The following is a 22,035-nucleotide window of genomic DNA, read 5'->3' as shown; positions in this document are numbered from 1 at the left end:
TTCTCCCATGTGAGGAACCAAATTGAATGTTTTTAATGCTGCTGAGATAGGGAGGATGGAACACTATGTTGCTAGAAATTGGTTCCAGATTTCAGTAACACCACTTCTGCCTCTAAGTAGGTCTTGCAAAGTCTCCCAGTCTCCTGCAGGACTGCAGAGAGCCTGAGCACTCCAGGTGAGGCACTGCTGGCTCTTACAGGAGTGCTCAGGTCTTGCCCAATGGCCCTGTGCCCTCAGGTGAATGGTACACAGATCAGTCAGCATCGCTCCCACTGTAATTAAATGAATGTCTCTTACCTCCATAATTTCATTATTTTTAATCAGGAGTGACTCTGCACCTCCATAATAAAGATACTGCATAACCAGCTGTAATAAAACAAAAGGAGTGTTTATAAAAAGCAATCCAAGACATAGAGGAACAGGGGACGATGCAGACAATACCCAAGGCTCTCCTAACACCACCATGGAGTTGTAGGTAAATCAGGCTCAAGCCTCCTGATTTCAAAGATATGCTTGGTTATTCTCTCTCTCTGCGAAGTCCAGTGTTTCCTTCTCACGGGTAGTCTAATGTCTCAACCCTCACCCTCATTGTCTGGACTTTCTGGTGAGCTCCAAACAGTTTGCAGGAAACCCATTCTGAATTTTCAGTGTATTTCCCAGTCTGTTAAGCACATCACTGATTCAGGCAAACACAGCATATATAACAGTTATTCCCCTATTCCTTCCCTGGCAAAGGCCACCTTCATCCAGCTGTGGTGGGCATGCATGGATGATAAGAAAGAGGTAAAGGAGGCTTTGCACTGTAATACAAGATAACTAAGATACCCCTGCAGGGAGCCCACAGTTACTGTAGGCAGTTGGGAATTACTTGCAGCAGTAACAGTTGACACATGGAGCTGTCTGAGCTCCAGCTCAAAGCAAGGGAAGCATATCCATGTACATGCTACAGGTACGGAGAGCAAGCTCTGCCTTTTCACGGCAAAAAATTGATTGGAGAACACTGCAAAGGAAGGGAATGAAGTGTGTCTCTTCCAAACCTGTCCATTAAATACAGAAAGAGCCAACTACAGAAAGAAGTGCTTTCTGGTGGCAGGCAGTGCTTTGCGTGCACAGCCCATGCCAGTGAAATGCACGTTGCTGGATCTGCTGGGGCACATTTGCAATCAATAGCACTCTGCAGTGTACGGACAGAGATGAAGCCTGTGCTTGTGAAACCACTGCTCTGCTTTATCAAGTACATACATACTACTTTGATCAGGGCATGCGTGGTGCTCTCTTACAAGTTCCATTCAAATTCAGTGTGAGGACTGTACCTGAAAGATGGGGTACTTCACGTAGTTGATCTCAATACAAGTACTATCAGATGCGGGCTTGCTAGACAGCAATGCTTTAAACCTAAAGAAAAAGGAGCAAAATTGAAATACCAGCCCAATTATCTCTGTGAAAAAGTACAGCAAAACCAATACAGAAGTGCAGTGGAATGACAGCATCAACTCTTGCAAAAACAGTATACTGAAATGAATGGATTTGTCACCAAAAAGCATCAAGATTTAGACACTAACATAAAGTTCAAACCAAAAGGAAGAAGCCTCTCTCTAGGAGATCTCAATTTGAAATTTTTGAGAAATACATCTAATATAACAATAGAATAAAATATACATCAGAAATTCAGATTCTGTAATGATGCATATACAAAACCAAAATCTTTTTCTTGAAGGCAACATGATCTTTTATGACCATTCGCAGCATTTAAAACCTGAACATTTTCCTTTTTTGAATGTGATATGATAAATTTTGGCTTATGCCCACTATGCTGCTTTAAAAAATGTTTTGGAACAAAATATTAAAACAACAACAGACTTTTAATGCTCCTATGAAGGCTCAGTACAATTGTGTAAGAAGAGGCAGAAGAGAAAACCGGACAGGTTGCTGTTCTCTGATTAGCAAAACCTGAAATTCAGACACAAGTTTCAGGACAAAAAACTCACATAATTTTAGTTAACTTCAGACTTATGTGAGATGTACACATACACAACAATCTACTTCTCAAAACCAGGTATTCCCATTGATCAGAAGGTGAAAATGAGGAATGTCCTGCCAGATACACCTGCCCTTGTACTTCCTCTCTTTGATAATTCATCTGACCTTCCAGCAGTAGTTCAAAGCTTGGCTGATCTATCAAGACCGGCATGTGCTGGATGGTAACCTTTTCCATATAATGACTGCATCTTGTTAATTAAAATACAGATAACAATTTATTTGCTTTCACTAGTGCCAAACTTTATTATGAACACAATTAGTAAGCTTAAAGCTGGACTTTGGAACATATTTGTACATCTACCAAGAAGCTCTAAACCCAAATATCCATTTCTTAATTGAAGGCAGGGTCAGATACTGCAGTTACTTTATGTAAATCTCTTTACTCTGTGCTGTGGGTTGGCTGCACGACTAGCATCAATTCCCATATTGCTTAAATTGTCAAAACTCAGTGCTTTGTCCTTGCCACATCTTGAACTAAGTTGCTATGGAGGGCCACCTAGATTTGTTTAAAAGAACACCTTGAATTATACAGCTGCATACAAATAACGGTTGTGAGCAACTTTTAGGTTGGGTTGAGCTGGGTAACCCACATTCAGCCTTCTGAGCACAGGAAACAGTAAGTATTGCCTTTGGATACAGTACATGCTTCACAGCTATTTAATTTTATTTAAAAGCTGTCGAATGCTGTCAATGAATTGTGTGATGGTAGCTTGCTTTTCCTTGAGACTGCCTAAACTGATGCATGGTAGGATTTAGCCATTCACAAGATAAATTATTAAGAATCAAAATATTAAGACTCCTGTATGGTCAAGAACTGGGTGCAGCAATGAGCACCATGCCAATGTGCCTCAGTGGAATGAAGTCAGATGCATGGCTGAAAGCATGGATGAAAATCTAGTGACAGGAGCACTTGTTAAATGTCTGGCAGATCAACCAGAAACAAGCTGTGGGGATGTTCTGATCAAGAAAAACTTGAAGATTGGGCCACTAGCCCTTGAAGAACTGGGTACACTAAAACAAACAAAAAAACCCCCACAAACCCACAAAATCAAATTCTATTTTTGTTAAAAACCAGAAATGTATCTCTATTTTACCTTGGTGATGCAGTAAATAGCAACACTCGATGTGCATAAAATGGTCTTCCTTCCACCAGAAATGTGACATCTGACATCTCTTTATTATTAAGAAAATGGGGATCTAGAATCACAAAAAGAAGGAAACAAAAAAGACAGTAACTTTAATTTGGAAGAGGTCATGAACACACTGTTTTCCTGTTGTGACAAAAGAAAGCAACAGAATAGAAGGATATTGTTTTTAATGAGTAAAGCCCAAAAAGCTATTTTGGGCAGCCTGAGACAGAAGCCCCTCAGACAACCACATGGAGTTCAGACAGAGGGAATTCAAAGCTCTGAAGTCCATGATGACCTTGCTGCAACGACAGCCAGCCGTCCTCTCCATGTGACGCTGGCACAGCCTCGCAGCTCTGCTGCCCAGAGCAAACTGCAGCTCAGCAGATGCTGGAGGGGCCTACACTCATTTATACCCTATTAGGCCACTCTCCCTGTGTAAGGAAGTCTGTGCCAAGGGGAAGAGGGTCCTGAAAAATTGCTTGGGTCTTCTCTCAGTCCTCTGAAAACACCCTGGGCTCTGCTGACCAAGCTGGGAAGGCTGTGCCAGTGCAGCATCACCTGCAGGCAGCAGCCAGGGTGCTGTGAGATCCAGACACACACCTGGCTCCAGGCCCAAGGCTTGGATCCCAGCCTAATGAGCAACACAGACAAATCTTTGCAGACTTACAGCCCCACTCGAGCACACCTGATGACCCTCCTGATTTCAGTGGGAGTTTTAGGTCAGGCTAAGTTTGGGGCCCTTCCTTTTCTAATTCTGTCTTTTAAATTCAGGTTTTTCTGACTTGTGGCCCCCTCAAGCACCTGCCCAGCAACAGCCTTCCCACAGCTCTCCCTGGAGAGCTGACAAGGATCTTCCAGTTCCACTTACCCAGGCGGGAGGTCTGCTTGCGCTTAATTTCCACAAGCTTTGGGATGGGGTAGGGTCCATAGCAATGAGTGAAAATGACAGAGAGCTGCTGGCTGATCACCTCATTCTAAGCAAAAGAAAACAAATATATGCAATGTAAGATCAGTATGCAGAGGACATGTTACGTTGTTCTCAACCAGCTGCCTGTTTTGAAGGTGAAAACTGTGATTGCTGAAGCTTTATTAAAAATCAGAGCTTACGATTATTAGCATTTGTCAGAAACTGCAGCTCTCATTTACTTGATTGCTACATCTCCTGTACAAATCATTTTAAATGAAAAAGTCTTCTCCTTGGATGACAAGTCTTCTTTGCCTAACAAATTCCACAGCCCTGTCCCCTCTGCAAAAACAAAGTTCCTTTACAACAGTGATTTCATTTTATTTGCAGACTTACTGTACTGGAAAATGACTTTTTTTTTTTTCTCTTTAGACAATGGTCACTGGTCACGTCTTGGAAAACCTGAGCTACAGACAGATACAGCTGCACAGCCTGCATGCATTTTCAAGTGCAGCAGTCTCACAAACAGACCCTTCCCTTACAGAGTGACTGAGGCATCACAGCCAGCCACTCATTTAATCCCAAATACACCTCTGGCACCAGTGTGGGCACTACTGTGGAAGCCACCAGACCCTCACAAAACCAGGTCTGGTCCCTGGCCTTACCCCTTTCTGCCCCATCTCAAGGATGCTTTCCTGAGCACCTTGAGAATTTGTATGCCTAAGCTGTAAGGGTAGTGAAATGGATTTAATGCTTAACTACCTAAGGCCCAGATGAAAACAGGATTTAAAAGCTATAGCAAATTTTATCCCACACTTTGCTGATAACCGGAGCAAGTCTAGACAAGCTCAGCAGTGCCACACTGTTAATTCATGGTGACATCTTTTAACTACCCTGTTGGCTGGTGATTCTCTCCACACCAGGAAACTTGTGAAATGGCAAGACACTTAGACGTAAGAGGGTCAAAGGCCAGGAAATAAGCAGGTGAGGGACAAAAAAAATTCGTAATACAAAAATTTGAGGAGTGTAGATATTATACTAAAAATATCTCCAGGCTTTAGAAGCAGAAATTGAAGCTTTCCTTGCTCTGAGCACATTTCAGAAGTGCTCCTTAAATCCCAGGAGTGACAAGGAGGAGTGGCAGAGATGCTGTAATGACTCCCTTACTGAATCTAATCAAACAGGGTGGGAAGGGGTAGAGCTGTTCCCTCACAGGCACATGCTGATGTCAAAGGAAATTACACGCACTTGCCCGCAGGCACGAGTTGGCTCCTATTACTATGTCAGATGTAGCACTGAAAGAAACACTAAGAGAAATATTCATACTGAGAGACACCATTTAGCAGGCACAGGGCCCAGCCTTCAGAGGGGGGCTCACCACTGTGGCTCTGACACAAGGAGGGTGTCAGAGCATCTCATTCTTCAGCATCCTCCCACTGGAGCTCTGCAAAGCCCTCACAAAGGGAGTGAATCACAGGCTAAAGAGAAAAGGAAGATTTAAGGCCAGATTTAAAGAAGGAAGTGACTCAGCTGCCAGGAGGGCTGGGAGGGAAAGCTTTAGACAGACAGGGCAGAAAGAGCATTTTCTTCTCTGCTCAGAAGGGCTGTGCCGAAGTGCCAGGGCCGACTGAGTCAGCCAGGGAGGACTGTGTCCAGCCAGGGAGGAGTGTGTCTGGGGGGGATGCTGATTACAGCAGGGCAGCTCCCGGTTGGATCTGGCAGATCCTAGAAGCCAGAAAACACATGAGAAGATGGGGACAATTCCATGGTTAGAGCAGAGGGAAGCTTCTGGAGAGGAGAAGCAATGCTCACCTTTACCTGCAGTGAACACAAGCAAAGCGCACTGAAGAGGAAAGCTCTGGGCAGTGCCCTCCCCAATCTGCCGGGGTGCACAGGTCCTGTCTGTGTCACTGAGGTTTCAGTGGGCTCCATGAACTCACCAGTCCCAGCCACAGCTGTGCCTACGCAATAGCTTTATAAAAACACACATACACATCAATAAAGACAATGCAACTCCTCCTTCCAGGGTGCCTGTGGGAATGTGCTGATGGAAAATCTGGGTATTGACTTCGCAGTGCCTTGTTAGGAGCTGCAGGCCTAACTCACCAGACTGGACCAGGACATCCGGCTGCACCGAGACCAGGCAGGGACAGGCCAAACTCAGCCACAGAAGTGGGAGAAGGGGATCTCTGCTAGTAACTCCAACCAACATAAAGAATCAGTTGTGCCTGCAGACAATCTCATGGGAGCCTGCCTACACGGGCTAGGTGCTGCCTGCTCCCTGGGTCACCAACTGGGCACGAACTCTGTGGTGTGCAGATATGAGCCTATTAAAAAGCCACTTCGCCCACAAGACTGTGAAAAAAATGGTGTAAACTAAGCTCTAACTAGCTCAAGATATGGTACATTTACATGAGAGATGCTTAAAAACCCAAGACATGGAACACAGATGGGACAAAGAGAAAAGAGACCTTAGGATGGACACATCAAAGAAAGCAGCGCCATCAGACAGTGGTTTCAGACCTCCAGTGCAGAACACTGACCTCATTTGGCAGAGAGGAGGCTGGAGACTTCTGGCTTCTATTGGTAACATTAAATAGTTATATCTCATGCCACTCAAAGGCCAAAAAACTTGCTCAGTGAGAAAGCTGAAGCCTGTGCTTATTCAGAGTCATTGCTAACAAACAGCAGCAAGGGAGGGGAGTGGTAAGTTATTGTAGCACATCAAGTTTGCTTCCCACACCCCCAGCACACAGCCAAGCTCACAGGGCTGTGGCCCTGGATCTGCTCCCCACAGTGCCTCTGCTGACTTTTACCAATAAACCAGACAGAAACAGGAGAGGGAAAAGGGATGCTTTATCTGCAGCTGGATGGCTGGGGAAAAAATTGGCTTTTTTAAGCCAAGTCCTGCTCTTGGAGGACTTGGGCTGCCTGTGAAGTAACTGAGAACAACTGCAGAAGTTCATGACCCGGGGCACAAGCATTGTTCTGGAAGACAGGAGGACATATTCAGCCTATTCAACCTTCCCCTTCACACAGGGCCCACACTGAGGTGCTCAGAAGCTCTCATTTAAGCACCAAGATGGAGAATTCTTCCCTGTTTACCCTTTCATCCTATCAGTGTAACTGTGAAAGCCCAGCTGTAGGAGCTCACTGCAGCAGTTGTGGGCGGCAATATGAAGACTGGAGGAGCAAACCAAAGTTTGTTTTCTTGCTACAGTTTGATGTTGGAAAACACTGTGCCAGGATGTGTGAGGCTGACACTTGGAGCGAGGCCAGCTTCCCTTCAGACATGGGCGTTCATCTGCACTCAAAGGGAGCCGACGCACATCTTCTTCTGTGGGAGGGGGAAGAAAGCTTGGCACAGGATATATAAAAATATTTACCTAGCCATGGGGTAGTTTACAGATAGGCAAGAGGGAACAGGGAACAACAGAGAGTCTTCTGAGGGAGATGGTGCTTCCAGCAGAGAGCTGGTTGGTGAGCAAGCAACTTTGCTTTGTAGATGCAAGCAGTCCCCTGACTTAAAAGCATTCTTCAGCAGAGATCTAAAGGAATTCCCCAGTCCTGCTGAATGCACTTGAACTGTGAGGGGGAATTCATAAATTCTTTTGAACCAAAGCTGGAGGCTTTCAAGTTGTTGGACCAGAGATGCCTTGTCGATTGATCTGAGAAGAGGTGAAGACCTGGGTGGGGAGCGCAGGGATATTTTTTCCTGAGTGTCCATCTGACAAAGGTCTATGGCAGGATTCAGGGAAGTCTCCTCCAGGCCTCGGCGCACACCCTGGGAGAGCTTGCTCCATTCCAGGTTACATGGATCAACGCAGCATAGCCATTCTGGGATGTGTTCCTACAAGGTACTGGACACAACTGGGAAATACATAGCCAATATTCTCCAGTACCTGGTGCACGACATGTGTCTATACCCCAGACTCTGCAGGGTAAAATGTGTGTTGCAGACTGCTCAAACCCCACTGCCTAGTTCTCCTTACCAGCCCACAGACACCCTACCACCTCCACGTGGCTGCCCTCTACAGCGGTAACAAGTCAAGCTTCTTTTCTTTACCTCTGAAATCCCGAGCAGTATTTTAGGGTTTTCTTCTACTGACATTATCCTTACCAGCTCAGCTCCATTAATGCTGTTTGTTAACCTAAGTCTGCCAGGCCCTCAAATTCCTCTACCACATAGTCCAAAAACCAAAAGCTCACCACATTAAGGCAGAAAAAGTAACAATCTTCTGGGCTCGGTGTCTGCCTGTTAATACACATCTCCCCAGCACACTGAGAAACCACACTGCTCAGAGAATAGGGGCACTGGCAAAGACATCTTTTCTCTCTGGTCCTGAGGATGCTGGGAGAACCCATTTCTCTTCCAAATGCGAAGTGACAGAAGTGGTGTTTCTAGTCACCCACCTCACACGCAGTCCCCAACACCTGTTCCAGCAGTGGTAGGGTCTGAGGATACCCTGAGCCCATTGAGGACTCATCCTTGACATGCTGGGATAACCCTGAATTACTCCTCTATTTATGCTCCTCTTTCCCAGAAAAAAATGATAAAGAGTGAAGTAACAGAGGGCTTTTTGCTGCTCCCCCCATCCCTGAAGATTCAAACTCTGAGACCTTCTTTGCCATCTCAGAACCTTCTCCATCCTTGCACAGGTGCTCCTGCTACTGTCCTCTTGCATAATTCACTTTTACCAAATGCCTCAAAACTGATTGAATGCCACTTCAGATGGTCACTCCTAGATGGTTAAGCAGCATACACATAATTAATATTAGTCAACAGTTGGAAAGGGAGGGAAGCCCCAGAGGCTGGAGCTACAGTTAGAGGCAGTGAACTGCGCAACAAAATGGGTTTTGTTAGTGCTGGGCTCGAGCCCTTCCACTGCAAGCACAAACGGAAAAGAATTAATCACAGGTAAGGCACAAATGGACCCTTCCGTTCCTTCTGGGAAAGCCGCCAAGCCTCCTTTTCAAAAGGCTCTTTATAGCACAGCTGTGCATTGTATGTAAAAAGCTCAGATCCACGGGCACAGTCTAATCCCTGGGTGAGAGCCCAGAAAAGGGCAGGTGTCACATCCACGGCATTTATTTCTTGTAAATGAAGAAACGGCTCCTGCCTCTGGCAGGGGAACATTTTAGAAGGCAGCAGAGGGTAGGAAAAAAATCCAACCTGTGTTAGTACCAAGCCAAATGTGTGTTATGAAAGCACAGGACAGGGTTAACAGTGGTTATTAACATGCCACTCGGTACCTGGCGCTCGCATCTCACACGCAGGATGCAGGATGTACATGTGTGGATAACCTGGGTCCGGCTTACTCGGAACTGTTCAGACACAGAAGTGCTACAAGTGACAATGGGCAACGCTACAGATCACTGCAGTTGCTTGAGAACAGTGAAACCTGACTAACAAAATCATCACAAGTCCCAGCCAAAAGATCAATCACCGTGTGCAGGCTGGGCACTAGATGACACACAGAAGGGCAATAGCCACTCCATAGAATCCATAAGCAAACCCTTTAGCATCCTGGGATGTCTTCAGGGTTATTTTTAGTGCAGGTTTTGGTGTGTCTGTCTCCTCTGTGGAAACTCCACATTTTTCTTCAGCTGAAGTATTTCAGTTGTCAGCCAAAATATTCCATTTTCAGGTGCTAATTTTTTCAAGAAAGGTAAAATATTATGTGGGAAACAAATATCCCAGTGAAACCTTTAATTACAATAAAACCTCAATTTTCTGTTGAAAAGCAGTTCAACAAGACAAAAAGGAGTCTTTCCTGATAGTTTCCAGGTAACAGAAACATGCACAGCATTCTCCCAAGGGCAGACTTTCCCCTGGGACATAATTATGACACAGTGCCTGCCCCAGTGCTGTGTAGGGTTCACCTCTCCTCCCTAGCCTTAGCCCTTCCTGCAGAACAGGGGAGTCTGGCTTCACAGAGCAAAACACAGCTTCACTCAAGCTCATCTGAAACGTTCATTTCAGCCGATCACGAAGCAACGGAAGAAAGTGGAATTTTCTAGCTCCTTTGTATTCCAGTGCCACTTTCTAGATCACATGCAGACCCTGAGGAAATACTGATGTTTGCTACCACCATGCCTGGACTTAGTAGAACAGATGCATGAGCTGAGCCTGTTGACATTCTCTGAGGAACCTCTCCCAGCATTTGTTTTAGAAGAATCAAATCCAAAAAAACCCCAGCAACAGAGAAACAGAATGCTCATCTCAAGCTTCAGCTTCTGAAAGTTTTCCTGGAACACAATAGCAGATGTTTCACTCTTTCCTGCTGCTTTCTGTTTGATGGAGACATGAAAATACTTTTTCAGTAGTTAGTGCATCTATGACAAAGGCTATTTCTGAAAAGATATATTTAAAAAAAACACCCCAAAACTTTCCTTTTAAGAGATTTCCGTTTCCAGATGGAGAAGTTACTGCTGAAAGAGTACTTTAGCTTTCAGGCCATAGAGGCTAGATTTCTCAAGATACCCACATGCCCGAATCCTTTTGGAATTTTAAAATTGGTTATTGTTCTGAATTGCTGTTTGTTCTTGATAACTGTCAACACCACACTGATGGCTGTTATTCAAACAGCTCAGCCTTCCAAAAGAACCTGTGCACTCCTGCACATTTCTTCAGCTGCCTATAGGTGCATTTGTCAAAGCTGGAAAACTGCAGGAATTTTAAATTCTGAGGAAACATCTTTGCGAAGTAGTTTACTGCCTCTTTCAACAAGCCTGGCTGCCCAACACCTCACTAATAGGCTAAATTTTAAACTAAATAAAAGAAACATGTCATCACTGACAGAAATGGATGGGAAGCATGAAGAGAAAGCTGCAGAATGCAATGAAGGTATGGCAGTGAAGGATCGCTCCTACGACTTCTCAAGCTGATTCTGTCTGAGACAATAACTAGCAGGAATACTCATAGTCCTAAGCCAAATTTTCCTGATGTGAAGCACCTCTAGGAGCTTCAGACAACGCTTCAGCACACGTGCTCAATGCACATGTGGACTCACACATACACTTCAGCAATGCATGGCCACACAGGATCCAAGGAAATGGCAGAGAGCTCCTTACCTGTCCTACAGGGGAAAGGGAGAAAGCTGTAAGAGAGATTATTTGGAATTTAAAGACTGTATATTTTCTCAAGAAAATAGGCCAAGGACAAGCTGATGTAAATGGCTGTAGGCAGAGAAAGCAGTGGATGAAACTGGCTCATGACCTCATACAACTGGCAATGGTGCTGGCTCATCTACACAGATGGAGCTGGGTGATTTAATGACAATTCAGTCTTATGCAAAGCCCTGGAGCAGAAACCTAAAACCAACCTCCTCCAAAGGCCAGATGTGTTTAACTTCCAAGGTTGGGGGTTTGAGTCTCTCTTTTCAAGTTGTGGAAATGTCAAGATCAAACTGAACAGCTCCAGGATTTTCATAGACAGAAGACAAAGAAACATCCCTGCACATTCAGCATATTATCCTTAAGAGAATCTCTGCAAACACGGAAGAGCTGACCTGCAAGCCTCACCTCAGGCACTACAAGCCCCTATATCCAGGTGCAGCCTCCACACAGCTCTTTTAAAAGCCTCTGTTTGGGGGGGCCACTCCTCAGGCATATCCACTCCTCAGGCAAATATGATCTTCTGACACGGGACAGGTGGGCAATCCAGCTCAGAATCAAGGTCAGGCAATGCAAACATCAAACCTCAGCTGGAGGCAAAGGAAAGATGTCAGTGAGGAGTTTGGGCAAGTCTTCCCAGGCCGTGAAGAGCACAACACAGATACCAACAGGCAGGAATTCAGTTGTATCTTCCTATCATTCTTCCATAACAAGATCTCCAGCATCACTTTAATCTTGAGGGACTTGACTCTGCTCTACACAGCAGCTAAAGTTTAGCTCAGGGCTACTCACTCCCAGAAGTGACTCTGGCTTCTGCCTCACACAGCCCTGTCCAAACCACTTCCAGCAGGTTAGGTTTGTGTGCTCATCTTCCAAAGAAATTCAATTCATCCCTAAATGGCAGCGCCCTTCCCACCCATCCAGTGTCTCAAAACCATCATGTGTCATCAACATTTTTAGTGTCGGAGTTTTCCTGGTTTGAGTTTTGCTTGCTCTTAGGAGAGGTGCCTTAAACCGAGCTCTCTACGTCTTTGCCACAGATGTTGCTTTTTCCAGAGTAGCTTGCCCCTGGTCTTTAATTTGGTAACGACCCAAACTCACTGCAGGACAGCAGGAGCTGTGCAGGGAGAGACTGCAGAGCGATTCTCTGTCTCTTCTCACAGCTCTGCCTCACCAGCATGGAAATGCCACTACTGCCCCACTCCCCGTGCAATTCTCAATGGTGCAGCTGATACAGACATTTAAAGGGATGAAAGGAAATGAAAGAGCTCCATCCCACTGGAAGCCACCAGGAGCCGGGTACCAAGCCTTTGTCTGTGCTTTTGGAAGACTTCCTCCAGGGCTTTAGTGCAGCACTGAATAACCCATGTGCAACCTATACACTGTTCTCCCCCACTTACTTCACAGCTTGAAGAAAGGCCATAAACCCAGGGACTTCAGCTCAGCCAGCTTTGCCTAACTTTCCAATTTTTGTTGCTGTTCTGTGTTACCGCATTTCTGTGTTTATTTCTACTGTCAGCATCCCAGCACACAGATGGGAATGGAGTGCCACCCTACAGGACACCAGCATCGGTGCTGGCAGAGCTCCCACACAAACCCTCACATCTGTATCCCCTAGAAACAGGCGTTTCATAAACCATCCGTAAGACAAAAGGGATTCCTCATATCTGACACTGTTCTTGTAGGTACTGGTTACATTTTCTTTAATTTTTTCATATCTGTAGCATTTGGCCTTTTTATTTGCATGGCCTGGGAACCTGCAAGAACATTTCGTACGACAATACAAAGTAGAAGGTGGGGACAGAAAGCTTGCTTCCTACCCTGAGACCTGCCCTTATGTTTCCACGTGATGTTTGGGGAGTTTCTCCGCCCAAATTACTCAAAACTATGAATTGCTGTCTGACTTATCCAGGTTATCACAGCTTCTGAGACTGGGACTGTCACTCTATGAGACGCTGAAAATCTGCCTGTTTAATTACCTCAGTTTCCCTGTTGGTGAAGGGAGGATAAGATCTTCTTCCATGTCTCAACTCATTAATATTAGTAAATTGTTCTGAGATTATGGGAGAGCTGGAACTATTTATAGGAACGCAAAATGCCATTTCTACTAGGTGCAAGTTGCCACGCAATTAAAATACACCGAGCATCAAAATATGTAGCAAATGGGACATCTTGTTTTACATCAGCCAAGAACTGCTAAGTGGCTCTTTGCTTCCTAGTTGCTTATTTTATACTTTTTGCCCTGAAAAACTCATTAAGGAAATGTACTGGGCCAGACTGTGATGTTTAGCAAGAGTCATAATCTCTCTCTCTAAGTTTCCAGCCCACAGGGAAAAGAATGTCCGTGTGGGCAAATCAAGCTCCTCTCTCCACAGCTCTACAAAATGCAGAGCTTTACAGTTTGCTGTCAAGAGAGAGGGATGTGAACCACAGTTACGGCCCTTCTGCACCTCTCAAAGCAGATTTCCATTCTGATGGTATACATAGAAATCTCTGCTCTCAGCCATTCCAGAGAAGGGGAACAGAAGATCCTTTAAATCTTGGCTTTTCTCAACTGCCTTCTATGGAGTGACCAGGGAGAACTTTTATTGGCTCATTCTCCTACAAATGAATTTATGTAGATTCCTTCCAAAGGGTTGCATAGTCTCTTTCCTCATTTCTGTCTGGGAGAGCTTTGTAAGAGGCCATTTGGACAAGACCGCCACAATAATTCATAACATTTGCAGACAATTTGTAAACCCTTACAACGTCCCAAAATGATTAATTATTTTTTCTAAGACTATGAAACACTGTGTGAGTGTGTGTTTGTGGATATAGATGAAGACAGGCAGCTCCCCCAGGCCCAGGGGCATAAAGATCAGCACAGATTTCTTCTTCGTCATGGAGGGGTTTTTGTGATACTTCAGTTGTTTTACCCCTCCATAGTTTAGGTTTTGAAGTAAACCCAAAGCAGAAGGTAGCAGTCTTATTTTTTCCAGGTCTCCTGCAATAGACTGTGGAAAACCTAGATGTATCAAAGGTATAATCCTATGTAAATGACTTATTCTAATGATGATTGCTGGCCTTGGTTTCAGCCACCCAGGCGAAAAGCAGTTGAAGTCATCCCTCATCCTAGATTACAAGGCCTAAACTTAATCTCTGTTAAGTTTTCAATATGATTAGTTTCCTATCAACTTTCAAACCAAACAGCACTTTGCTGGTAGTCTCTGGATGAACATACATTAACCCAAGTGAGTACAGAACAAGGAATCTACAAATCCTAGGAATTGGAACAATTTCCTAAAACCTATCTCAAAATATTCTCCATAAATATCCATCCAATACAAACTAATTGCAAAGGCAAAGCTCATGGGAGCAAAAAATCAGAACAATGCTGGAACAAATATTCAGGATTTGCTAAGGACTCTAGTCCAAGCCTGATTTTGTAGCAAGACACAAGAAATAAATCCACGTAGGCCATCACTAGCTATATCAAGTCTGGAACCTTTCAGTATTGAGTGCCTATACCAAAACCTCTACCCTTTCCACATTTTTTTAGACTATTACTCCAGGTGCTAAAAATTATTTGCTCCTTGCTGTTACACATAGAGTTGGGTGATAAAAGTTACTTACATTCAGTTTAACAATTAGAAGACCATACCAACATGTACTGTGGTGCATGAAGGAAAAGAACAGCAACCAAATAATTTTGATGCTTTTCATCACTACAGTGATTTTCTGGTAACAGTAAAAGTTGACTGGGCATTCCTTGGGAGTGACTGACTGTCAGGGGGACCAGTAGAGAAGAGTTTTATAACAAGTTTTAAATTCTTCTCTGGGTAAGAGATTTTCCTCTCCTTGCCAGCCCCACGATCATCCCTGTTGCTGTTATACTTGCATGCCCTTGCAATGGTACCTCCTTGGAAAGGTTCTGCTAGTCTGATTTGCCTGGCTAAGAAAACGTCAGCTGAAAGAATAAATCTGGGGAAGCTGCAAGTACAAGCACTCACACAGAAGACTTTAAGAAATGATCCTGTTCTGTGCTTGCAGAAACCGGTCTCCTCACAAGGTTGGGAGTCCAAATCCCACATGAAGGGAAGAGAAAGTCATGACAGACTAAAGAAATCCAAAGTAAACATGAATATTAGCTTCGTTGTACGGTCCTGTAAAACAAGCTGGGTGAAGTCACTCTTTGGATTAGTTTGGTTATCAACAACTTCTGCCATGCTGCCGTGACTCTTTTGACTTTAATTTCACCACTATGCACCAGCTTCTGTTGTCTCTCCAGCTTATTGTTAGCACCTGTTATTAGGCTGTTCTAGTAGAAATGATTAGCCTGTGTGTTTATAACCCATGCTTCCACAGTGAAAGAACCCGAGATACATAATACAGATAATAATAATTCTGGGCAGTCTAAATAACATTTGGGAGAGCTATTCAAAAATAATATCGCAAGCTTTCATGTCTTACAGGATGGAAATAAGGCTGATTTCCTTTAAAACACGTAATTTATCCTACCTTGCTGGCCTTCAGTATCTCAAACATCAGAGGCAATCCTTGAGTGATAAGCTCCTCAGTGTACTCTTCTTCCTGGATGGACTTGAACTCCTTGAGCAAGCACTGGATGAGGGGTCGTCGGTGCTGCTGAAAGGACGTGCGCAGAGACTCCAGCCACGTGTGCAGCGTCCAGGGAACCCCTGCAGACAGAGGACACAGCTCATTCCCAGCTCCAGGCAAGGACATGCCCCTCTGCTTTTTTACCTTTACTTATGTTAAGATTTTAAGCAAGAGCTGCCAAATAATTCAAGAAATCAAATTCCTATTTATCCCTAATTGAGAAGGCTGATGGTTATCAGTACATCCCAGAGCTAATGCACAGAGGCTTTCCTCCAAATGCTAAGAGAAGACTGTGGTCTCTCTGCTCATCTTGCCTTCAGCTTCTCTGCTGAGACTGCCAATTTGTGGTAATTGCTGTGGGGTTCTGCGTTGCAAAAGCCTTTTGGAAACTAGATTTACACTAGCTCATTTGTTTAAATGTGGCCTTGGAGAGCCATTAAATGGTAAAAACCCCTGATTTTGGTCACTACCTACCTGGATTCAAATTGGTGGTCTTCAGATTAAAACTTACTTTAAGTGATACCCCATGTCCTCTCCTGATCATTAATACTTTCCCTAAAGAGCACTGGGCAAGTTAAGCAGATCAGCCCTTTCAAGCAGATTGTCGTGGCAGAACCACTCTCCAGGAAGTTAAAGGGAACTGCTCCCATGCCCTGAGTGAGAAAGCACATGGAGCTAATGTACCTCTGCAGGCATCAGGCTGGATGTGACCTACTTTCTGCTCTCACAGAATGGAGTGGAAGGAAATACAAGCCTGGTGTTTGGCAAGTGAAGGTTTTTCCTTCCCTGTCAGAAAATGTTCAATGTCTGGAGAGCACCCCTGCCACTCTCCTCTCGTTCATCTCCAGATCTTTGCCTGCACAGCCCACTGCACACCCTGACCCACGCCCCATGTCCCCAGGGCTGGAGCACTGCCCCAGGCAGAGGCACACCAGACACTCGGGTCTCTCTCTCTGTGAACAGACGAATGGGGATGGTAAATACACAGTCGAGATCGATTTCCCTCTGCACCACACAACCACCCTCCCCACAGGCAGAAGCAACTTCCCAGCAGGCTGGCACGATGTTCAAATCCCTCACTGGCAGAGCTGGCATACGAAGGAGTCAGTTCCCTGCTCCTGCCTTTGGAGTCTCAGAAAATAAAGTTGTTTTAATGATGGGCTGCTTTACAGTAGAGTGCAAAAGAGAAGCAGCTGGAGGTGGCCCATGACAGCTGAACACTGCCCCAGAGCCTTACCTACACTCTGCCATGCAGCAGGGCAGATAGCTCCTGGTGGAAACCACTATGTCCTGCAGAAAAAAGCCACTGGCCTCTGAACAGGGTCTGCTGTGGAGCTGGAACAGGCTGGGAACCTGTCAGATCTCCATCACCTTCTATTCCAAAAGAGTTGAGGAAGATGTGACCATGGTTGGTTTAAGCAAGAGCCCATCAAGAGGGACCTGTTTCTTACAGTGGCCCTTCCCTGGATGAAGAAGAGGAAGGAGCCCAGGACTGACCTATGCTGCGGATGTCGATGGTGACATCCACGTAGCCGTGCTCGGCGCTGTGGTACATGGCCTCCTTCAGGGCCTTCAGCTTGGCCTTGCTGTTGCGGCTGGCGCAGAGCGGAGCCGCTGCCGAGTCGGGCAAGTCCGTCCCCTCAGCCAGGATCTCCTCCAGCGACAGGATATCGCTCTTCTCCTTCTCCGGCTGAGCAAGCAGCTTGCGGAAAACGTTCCTGTCAATCACAGCATGACAGACCAAGGGAGAGAGGGCAGGAGAGGAGAGGAAAGGGAGAGAAGAGTCAGTGGCCAGGCTTTCACTGCACTAGGCATACTTGCTGTGATGTGGCAAGTTAGGACACCTGCCCAGGAAATTACTCCAGCTAATGGCAGAACCAGCTGAGAGCAGACCCAAGGCAAGCACAGCTCCTGCTAGCCCACCTGCACTGCCTGGGACACATCTGCAAGTCACTGCTGTCGTGACAGGAACTGCACAGATGTCACACGAGTGGCAGCATCTCGTGGGAACAAAGATTTGTGAGCTAAACATGACTCAAGACTTCTTCAGCAATCAGGGAAGGCCAAGGTGCCTCTGGACAAGCTCTTGGGACTCCCGCCATGGCAGCCACCAGAGAAGGGAGCTGCCTGGAGCTACTGAAAGCACCACCACTCGATTCACACTCAAAGCAGTCCGGAAAAGCTAGAGCAGCTAGACATTCAACAAGGCCAGTCAGGGCAGGTTCAAGCACAGCTGGGACTACTCTACAAAGCCACTGATCCAGCTGGGCCACCAAACACAAAGCCCAAACTCAGAGACTTTGTACCCTCAGGTTCATACCAGCATAACCTCATCAACCTCAATAGGACTTCCCTAGGTTTTGCAGCGGTGAGAAGAGAAACCAGACTGGCTCCCAGCCCACCCTCCTTGTATTCCAGTGTCCCCCCGCACCCGCTTAGACCGCAGCATGGTGTGTCCCAAACAAATTTAGGGCAGAGAGGGAAGGAAGAAGGTGTGTGTCAGTGTTATACAGGCAGGAACACCAGAGTCAGAGTCTGTGACATGGACAGCCAGCAGCCAAGCCAAGGAGAGCCCCAGGTTCTCCTCAGGCCTGTGGCTCCCATTCACACTGGGTGAATGTGAGACTTCAATGCCCAAAGTGTCCTGTCTGTCCCAGTGATCCCTCGTGGGCTCCAGATGGGCAGAGCTGTTGAACCCGCCCTGACGTGCCGTGAGCGTGGTGTTAGACTGGCAGCTCATCTCTAAGCAAACACACGGTAGGTACTGTCTCTAACCTGTATCTATGTTCCTCTGGATGGCTACAATCAGAAAAGTAGGAACGTGAAGACCATGATACTAATTCATTATACTGCAGTCAACTCCTGAGCGTTGCAAGGTCATGCATGCCAGGTGCTCATCTCAGTAGTTCTTTTTTTTTTTAAAATGTGCAGCATACAAACAATATTAAGACACACAGGACTTTACAGTAAACATAGATGCAGAAACTCTATTCAACAAAAATTAAGGCTGCAGCAGTGCAAACACAATTCACTCAAACCTGAGAAATATGTCAAGAAATTCAGGAGTGTCTTTGACATTCCTTTCTGCTGTCACATCAGCTGCCATTCAACAACCACTGCATTGAACACACCACAAGGAGCCCCCTTCCTTTTTTTTTTTCTTTTTTTTTTTTTTTACATCAGAAATCAAAAAGCAGCTTGTACCACCAACTGGTTTAATTCACATGCTAGCAGAAAGCCTTACATCTCTGCTCAGTTGGTGGCATGTTCAATTGTTCATGCAGAAATTTCACCCATCTGCTCAAACTGGATGCCCAGGCAAAAAAGCAGCACTTGAAGGATGCCACTAGACTTGTTCCCACTCTACCTGTGTCCATGTGCAGCAGCCTGACTGAAAGAGTTCATGTCACCTTGTGGAGTCATGGAAATGCCGTTCCTGTACATTGTTCCTATCATGGGGTCAGCTCCTCGCTCCAACAGCAAACTGACCAGTTCAAAATTTCCTGTAAGGCAAGACACACATTTTTACTCCTTTTCAAATCCAGTATTTGCTCACCTGAACCACAGATCCCAGCTGAGGAATTGTTACAGCGGGAGGAGAAAGAAAGTCCTTACCAGCAGCTGCTGCCAGCTGTAAAGGAGTTTCAGAGTAATTCTCCTCTCCATGCTCTAAGGAACCTTCTACTTTTGCTCCAGCATCCAGCAATAGCTAGAAAGAAAATTCACCATTTAGAGCAACTGGGGGTATCACAGTCTTCAGGGTTCATGAACAGTGACAAATGAGAATCTAATGCTTTTTGTTATCTGCAAACCAGATACAATGGAGACACGTGACATGCAAATTCTGCCCATTATTTCACAGAGGCAAATTCATTCCTTTTTTTGCTCATTTTATGCTGACAAACACCAGAAGCACCAGTGTCCAACTTCAGAGCCAAAAAAGTGTAACCCAGCGTTTTTTGAATGGGAAATGGGGTAAGGTCAGTGTTAGGAAGTAATGCACTGGAGATGGAAGAAAATTAGCCCAACAAGCATCCTTCCTTCATGGTCTTCTAGAAGCCCAGCACCATCCAAAAATGGATCAGATTTCAATTGTCTCCATCTTTTACATGAAGACATGGCCAAAAGAAAGGCAATTCTTAAGAACCAACTGCAGCAATGAGTCAAAAAGCTGTGGTCTCCATCGGGGACACTTCCACATTAGTAGCAACAATGCTGAAAACAAAAGTGGCCAAGGAGAGCAGGATGAAGCCTGTGTTCCAGCCCCCTCTTGGCCATTTCTGTCTTAAGGCCTTCAAAGTTTTGGTGCTTGAGTGTGTCACAGACACAACAGTTTTGAAGAATAAACCTTCTCAACTTTTGAGATGCCAAAGCACAGAACCAGCACATCCCATGTGACACCTGGATGGGGTAAGGAGAGCGAGGGATTCTCTCCCTCTGGAGCAGCACGAGGGCTGTTGTCCATCTCTCTCCCACCAAGGCAGTGGCTTTGTGTTTGCTAGAATATCATAGTGTAAGAAAGTGCAATGAATGAATAAACAAACATATAAAACAAGTGGTCAGGAAGGAGCACAAGGAGTTGTCAGACTTTCTTTGGTGCAACTTTGCTTTAAAACTGTCCTGTTTAAGCCTCATATTGGTTAAGGTTTGAACACCATATTCACTTTGTAAGTCTATCATATATCAGTACACTCTTGAAGAAGCAGAAGTAACCAATATGAGTATGACAAGAGGATGCTGGTTTGAGATGGATGTAATTAGAACAGAAGAGGAGGAAAAAAAAAGGATGAGATGCAGGTAGGGAAATACAATAATACCTGAACTACAGGAATATGTCCATGCAACACAGCAAATGTCAGAGCTGTCCAATGGCGGGTCTCAGGGTGGACGGATGGGTATTTATGAGCAGTACTGACAACCTATAAACAAATTAAAGTTATTTTTTTAAAGAGCTATATGTAACAAAATTCAGCTTGCCTGAAAGCCAGGCATATGAGGGAGTAAGTGAAATAGAAAACCAGGGAAAGGTGCTTTATAAAATGATTGGCTTCATTTTTTTCCTGCAAAATTTTCCTCAATATTAAAACTGTTCATGCTGATTTAACAGCTTGAATTGAGTTCTTACCAAATGAAGTCTTTTACCAACTACTGTAGCTCCATCTAAACCACTGGCCACCAGATTCTTTTGCACAACGGCAAAACATCCACAGCTGGTTACAACAGCACACACTGGGGAAGTAAGGATGGATCAGGACACTTACAGCTAAGGACCACTCCCACTGACTTCACCAGACCATGTACCAACAGCTCCGGGTCTTGGGATTGCTCCAGGCCCAGCCAAATTTCTTTGCACTTAAATCAGTATGACTTTTGTCACCGCTGTCATGAAAGACACATCACAAGCCCTACCCTGGAGTTTGCAGGCATTCTTCCAGGCTCCTCCTCTCACACCAGAGGGGGAAAAAAAAAATGTCTGAGAAGTGATGGAGCAGAGTGTCACTTCAGAAATGTTTCAAGAAAACTCCTTTTTACTGCCTTGTCCTGTCTGAGTTAAGCTAGAAATGATGGGTGGTGACAGTTAAAAGAGATGCAAACTATATCCTTAGAAAACAAAATGCTGTTCTTCAGATTGCTCCTTCCATTTTCTATGCCTTAGTGCCTGGTGCCACTAATGTAGACATTGCGGAAGATGAATAACCATTCCTTGCTTCAGTTTCCCTGTCTTAAAGATGGGGGTATTCATACTGATGAGGTTCACAGAGCTGGTAAAATCTAATGAACATTTGCAATCCGAGACTGCACACTCAGAGTGTGACACCAAAACTCAAATCTTGTTATTGATCTTCAGAGGAAGACTAAAATCAGAGTAAAAGATGCACCATCTCTTTGTCTCACCAGCCAGCTCTGCTTTCACTCCCTTGTGTGAAGTACTTCTATCTATACAGAGGAGCAGGGTCAGTCATTAAATATTTGGTTCCATCAGCAGCTCACATTTCCAAGCACCACATGCAGCGTTTTGCTAGAAGCAGACCCGCAGTCTCAAGGACAGGAATGAGGGCAAAATCTGAAGAGCCCATGCAGATCCCATAGCTTGCCAGATCTGCACCAGCACCTGGCTGTTACTACCCAGATCTGCCGAAGGGAGAGCTCAAAGGGCACCACAGGGAGTGTGCTGGCCTGTGAACAAGGACACAGGGCTCTTTAGGGGCTGAGTTTGGTCAGAAGGAAGAGGATTGAGCAGCTCAAGCC

General features: G+C 45.2%; 1 protein-coding gene across 2 annotated transcripts in view; it reads right to left on the bottom strand.

Moving 5' to 3' along the window:
• Positions 1-22,035, bottom strand: part of BTBD11 (BTB domain containing 11) — a 180,696-nt gene that overhangs the window by 17,818 nt on the left and 140,843 nt on the right. Inside the window, exons 7-15 of one of the 2 annotated variants that reach the window (XM_032105398.1) lie at positions 20,604-20,705; positions 19,402-19,495; positions 19,154-19,289; positions 17,284-17,504; positions 15,688-15,866; positions 4,039-4,144; positions 3,135-3,237; positions 1,314-1,395; positions 298-366 (exon numbers count right to left, since the gene is read on the bottom strand). In XM_032105398.1, coding sequence (XP_031961289.1) covers positions 298-366; positions 1,314-1,395; positions 3,135-3,237; positions 4,039-4,144; positions 15,688-15,866; positions 17,284-17,504; positions 19,154-19,289; positions 19,402-19,495; positions 20,604-20,705 — 1,092 coding nt within the window. The remainder of the gene's footprint in view (positions 1-297; positions 367-1,313; positions 1,396-3,134; positions 3,238-4,038; positions 4,145-15,687; positions 15,867-17,283; positions 17,505-19,153; positions 19,290-19,401; positions 19,496-20,603; positions 20,706-22,035) is intronic. The other variant, XM_032105399.1, reaches the window with a different exon arrangement.

The sequence above is a fragment of the Corvus moneduloides genome, chromosome 4 (assembly GCF_009650955.1).
Source record: "Corvus moneduloides isolate bCorMon1 chromosome 4, bCorMon1.pri, whole genome shotgun sequence".
Classification (NCBI taxonomy): domain Eukaryota; kingdom Metazoa; phylum Chordata; class Aves; order Passeriformes; family Corvidae; genus Corvus; species Corvus moneduloides.
The sequence above is the reverse complement of the archived record's forward strand: the minus strand, read 5'-3'. Positions and strand labels throughout refer to the sequence as shown.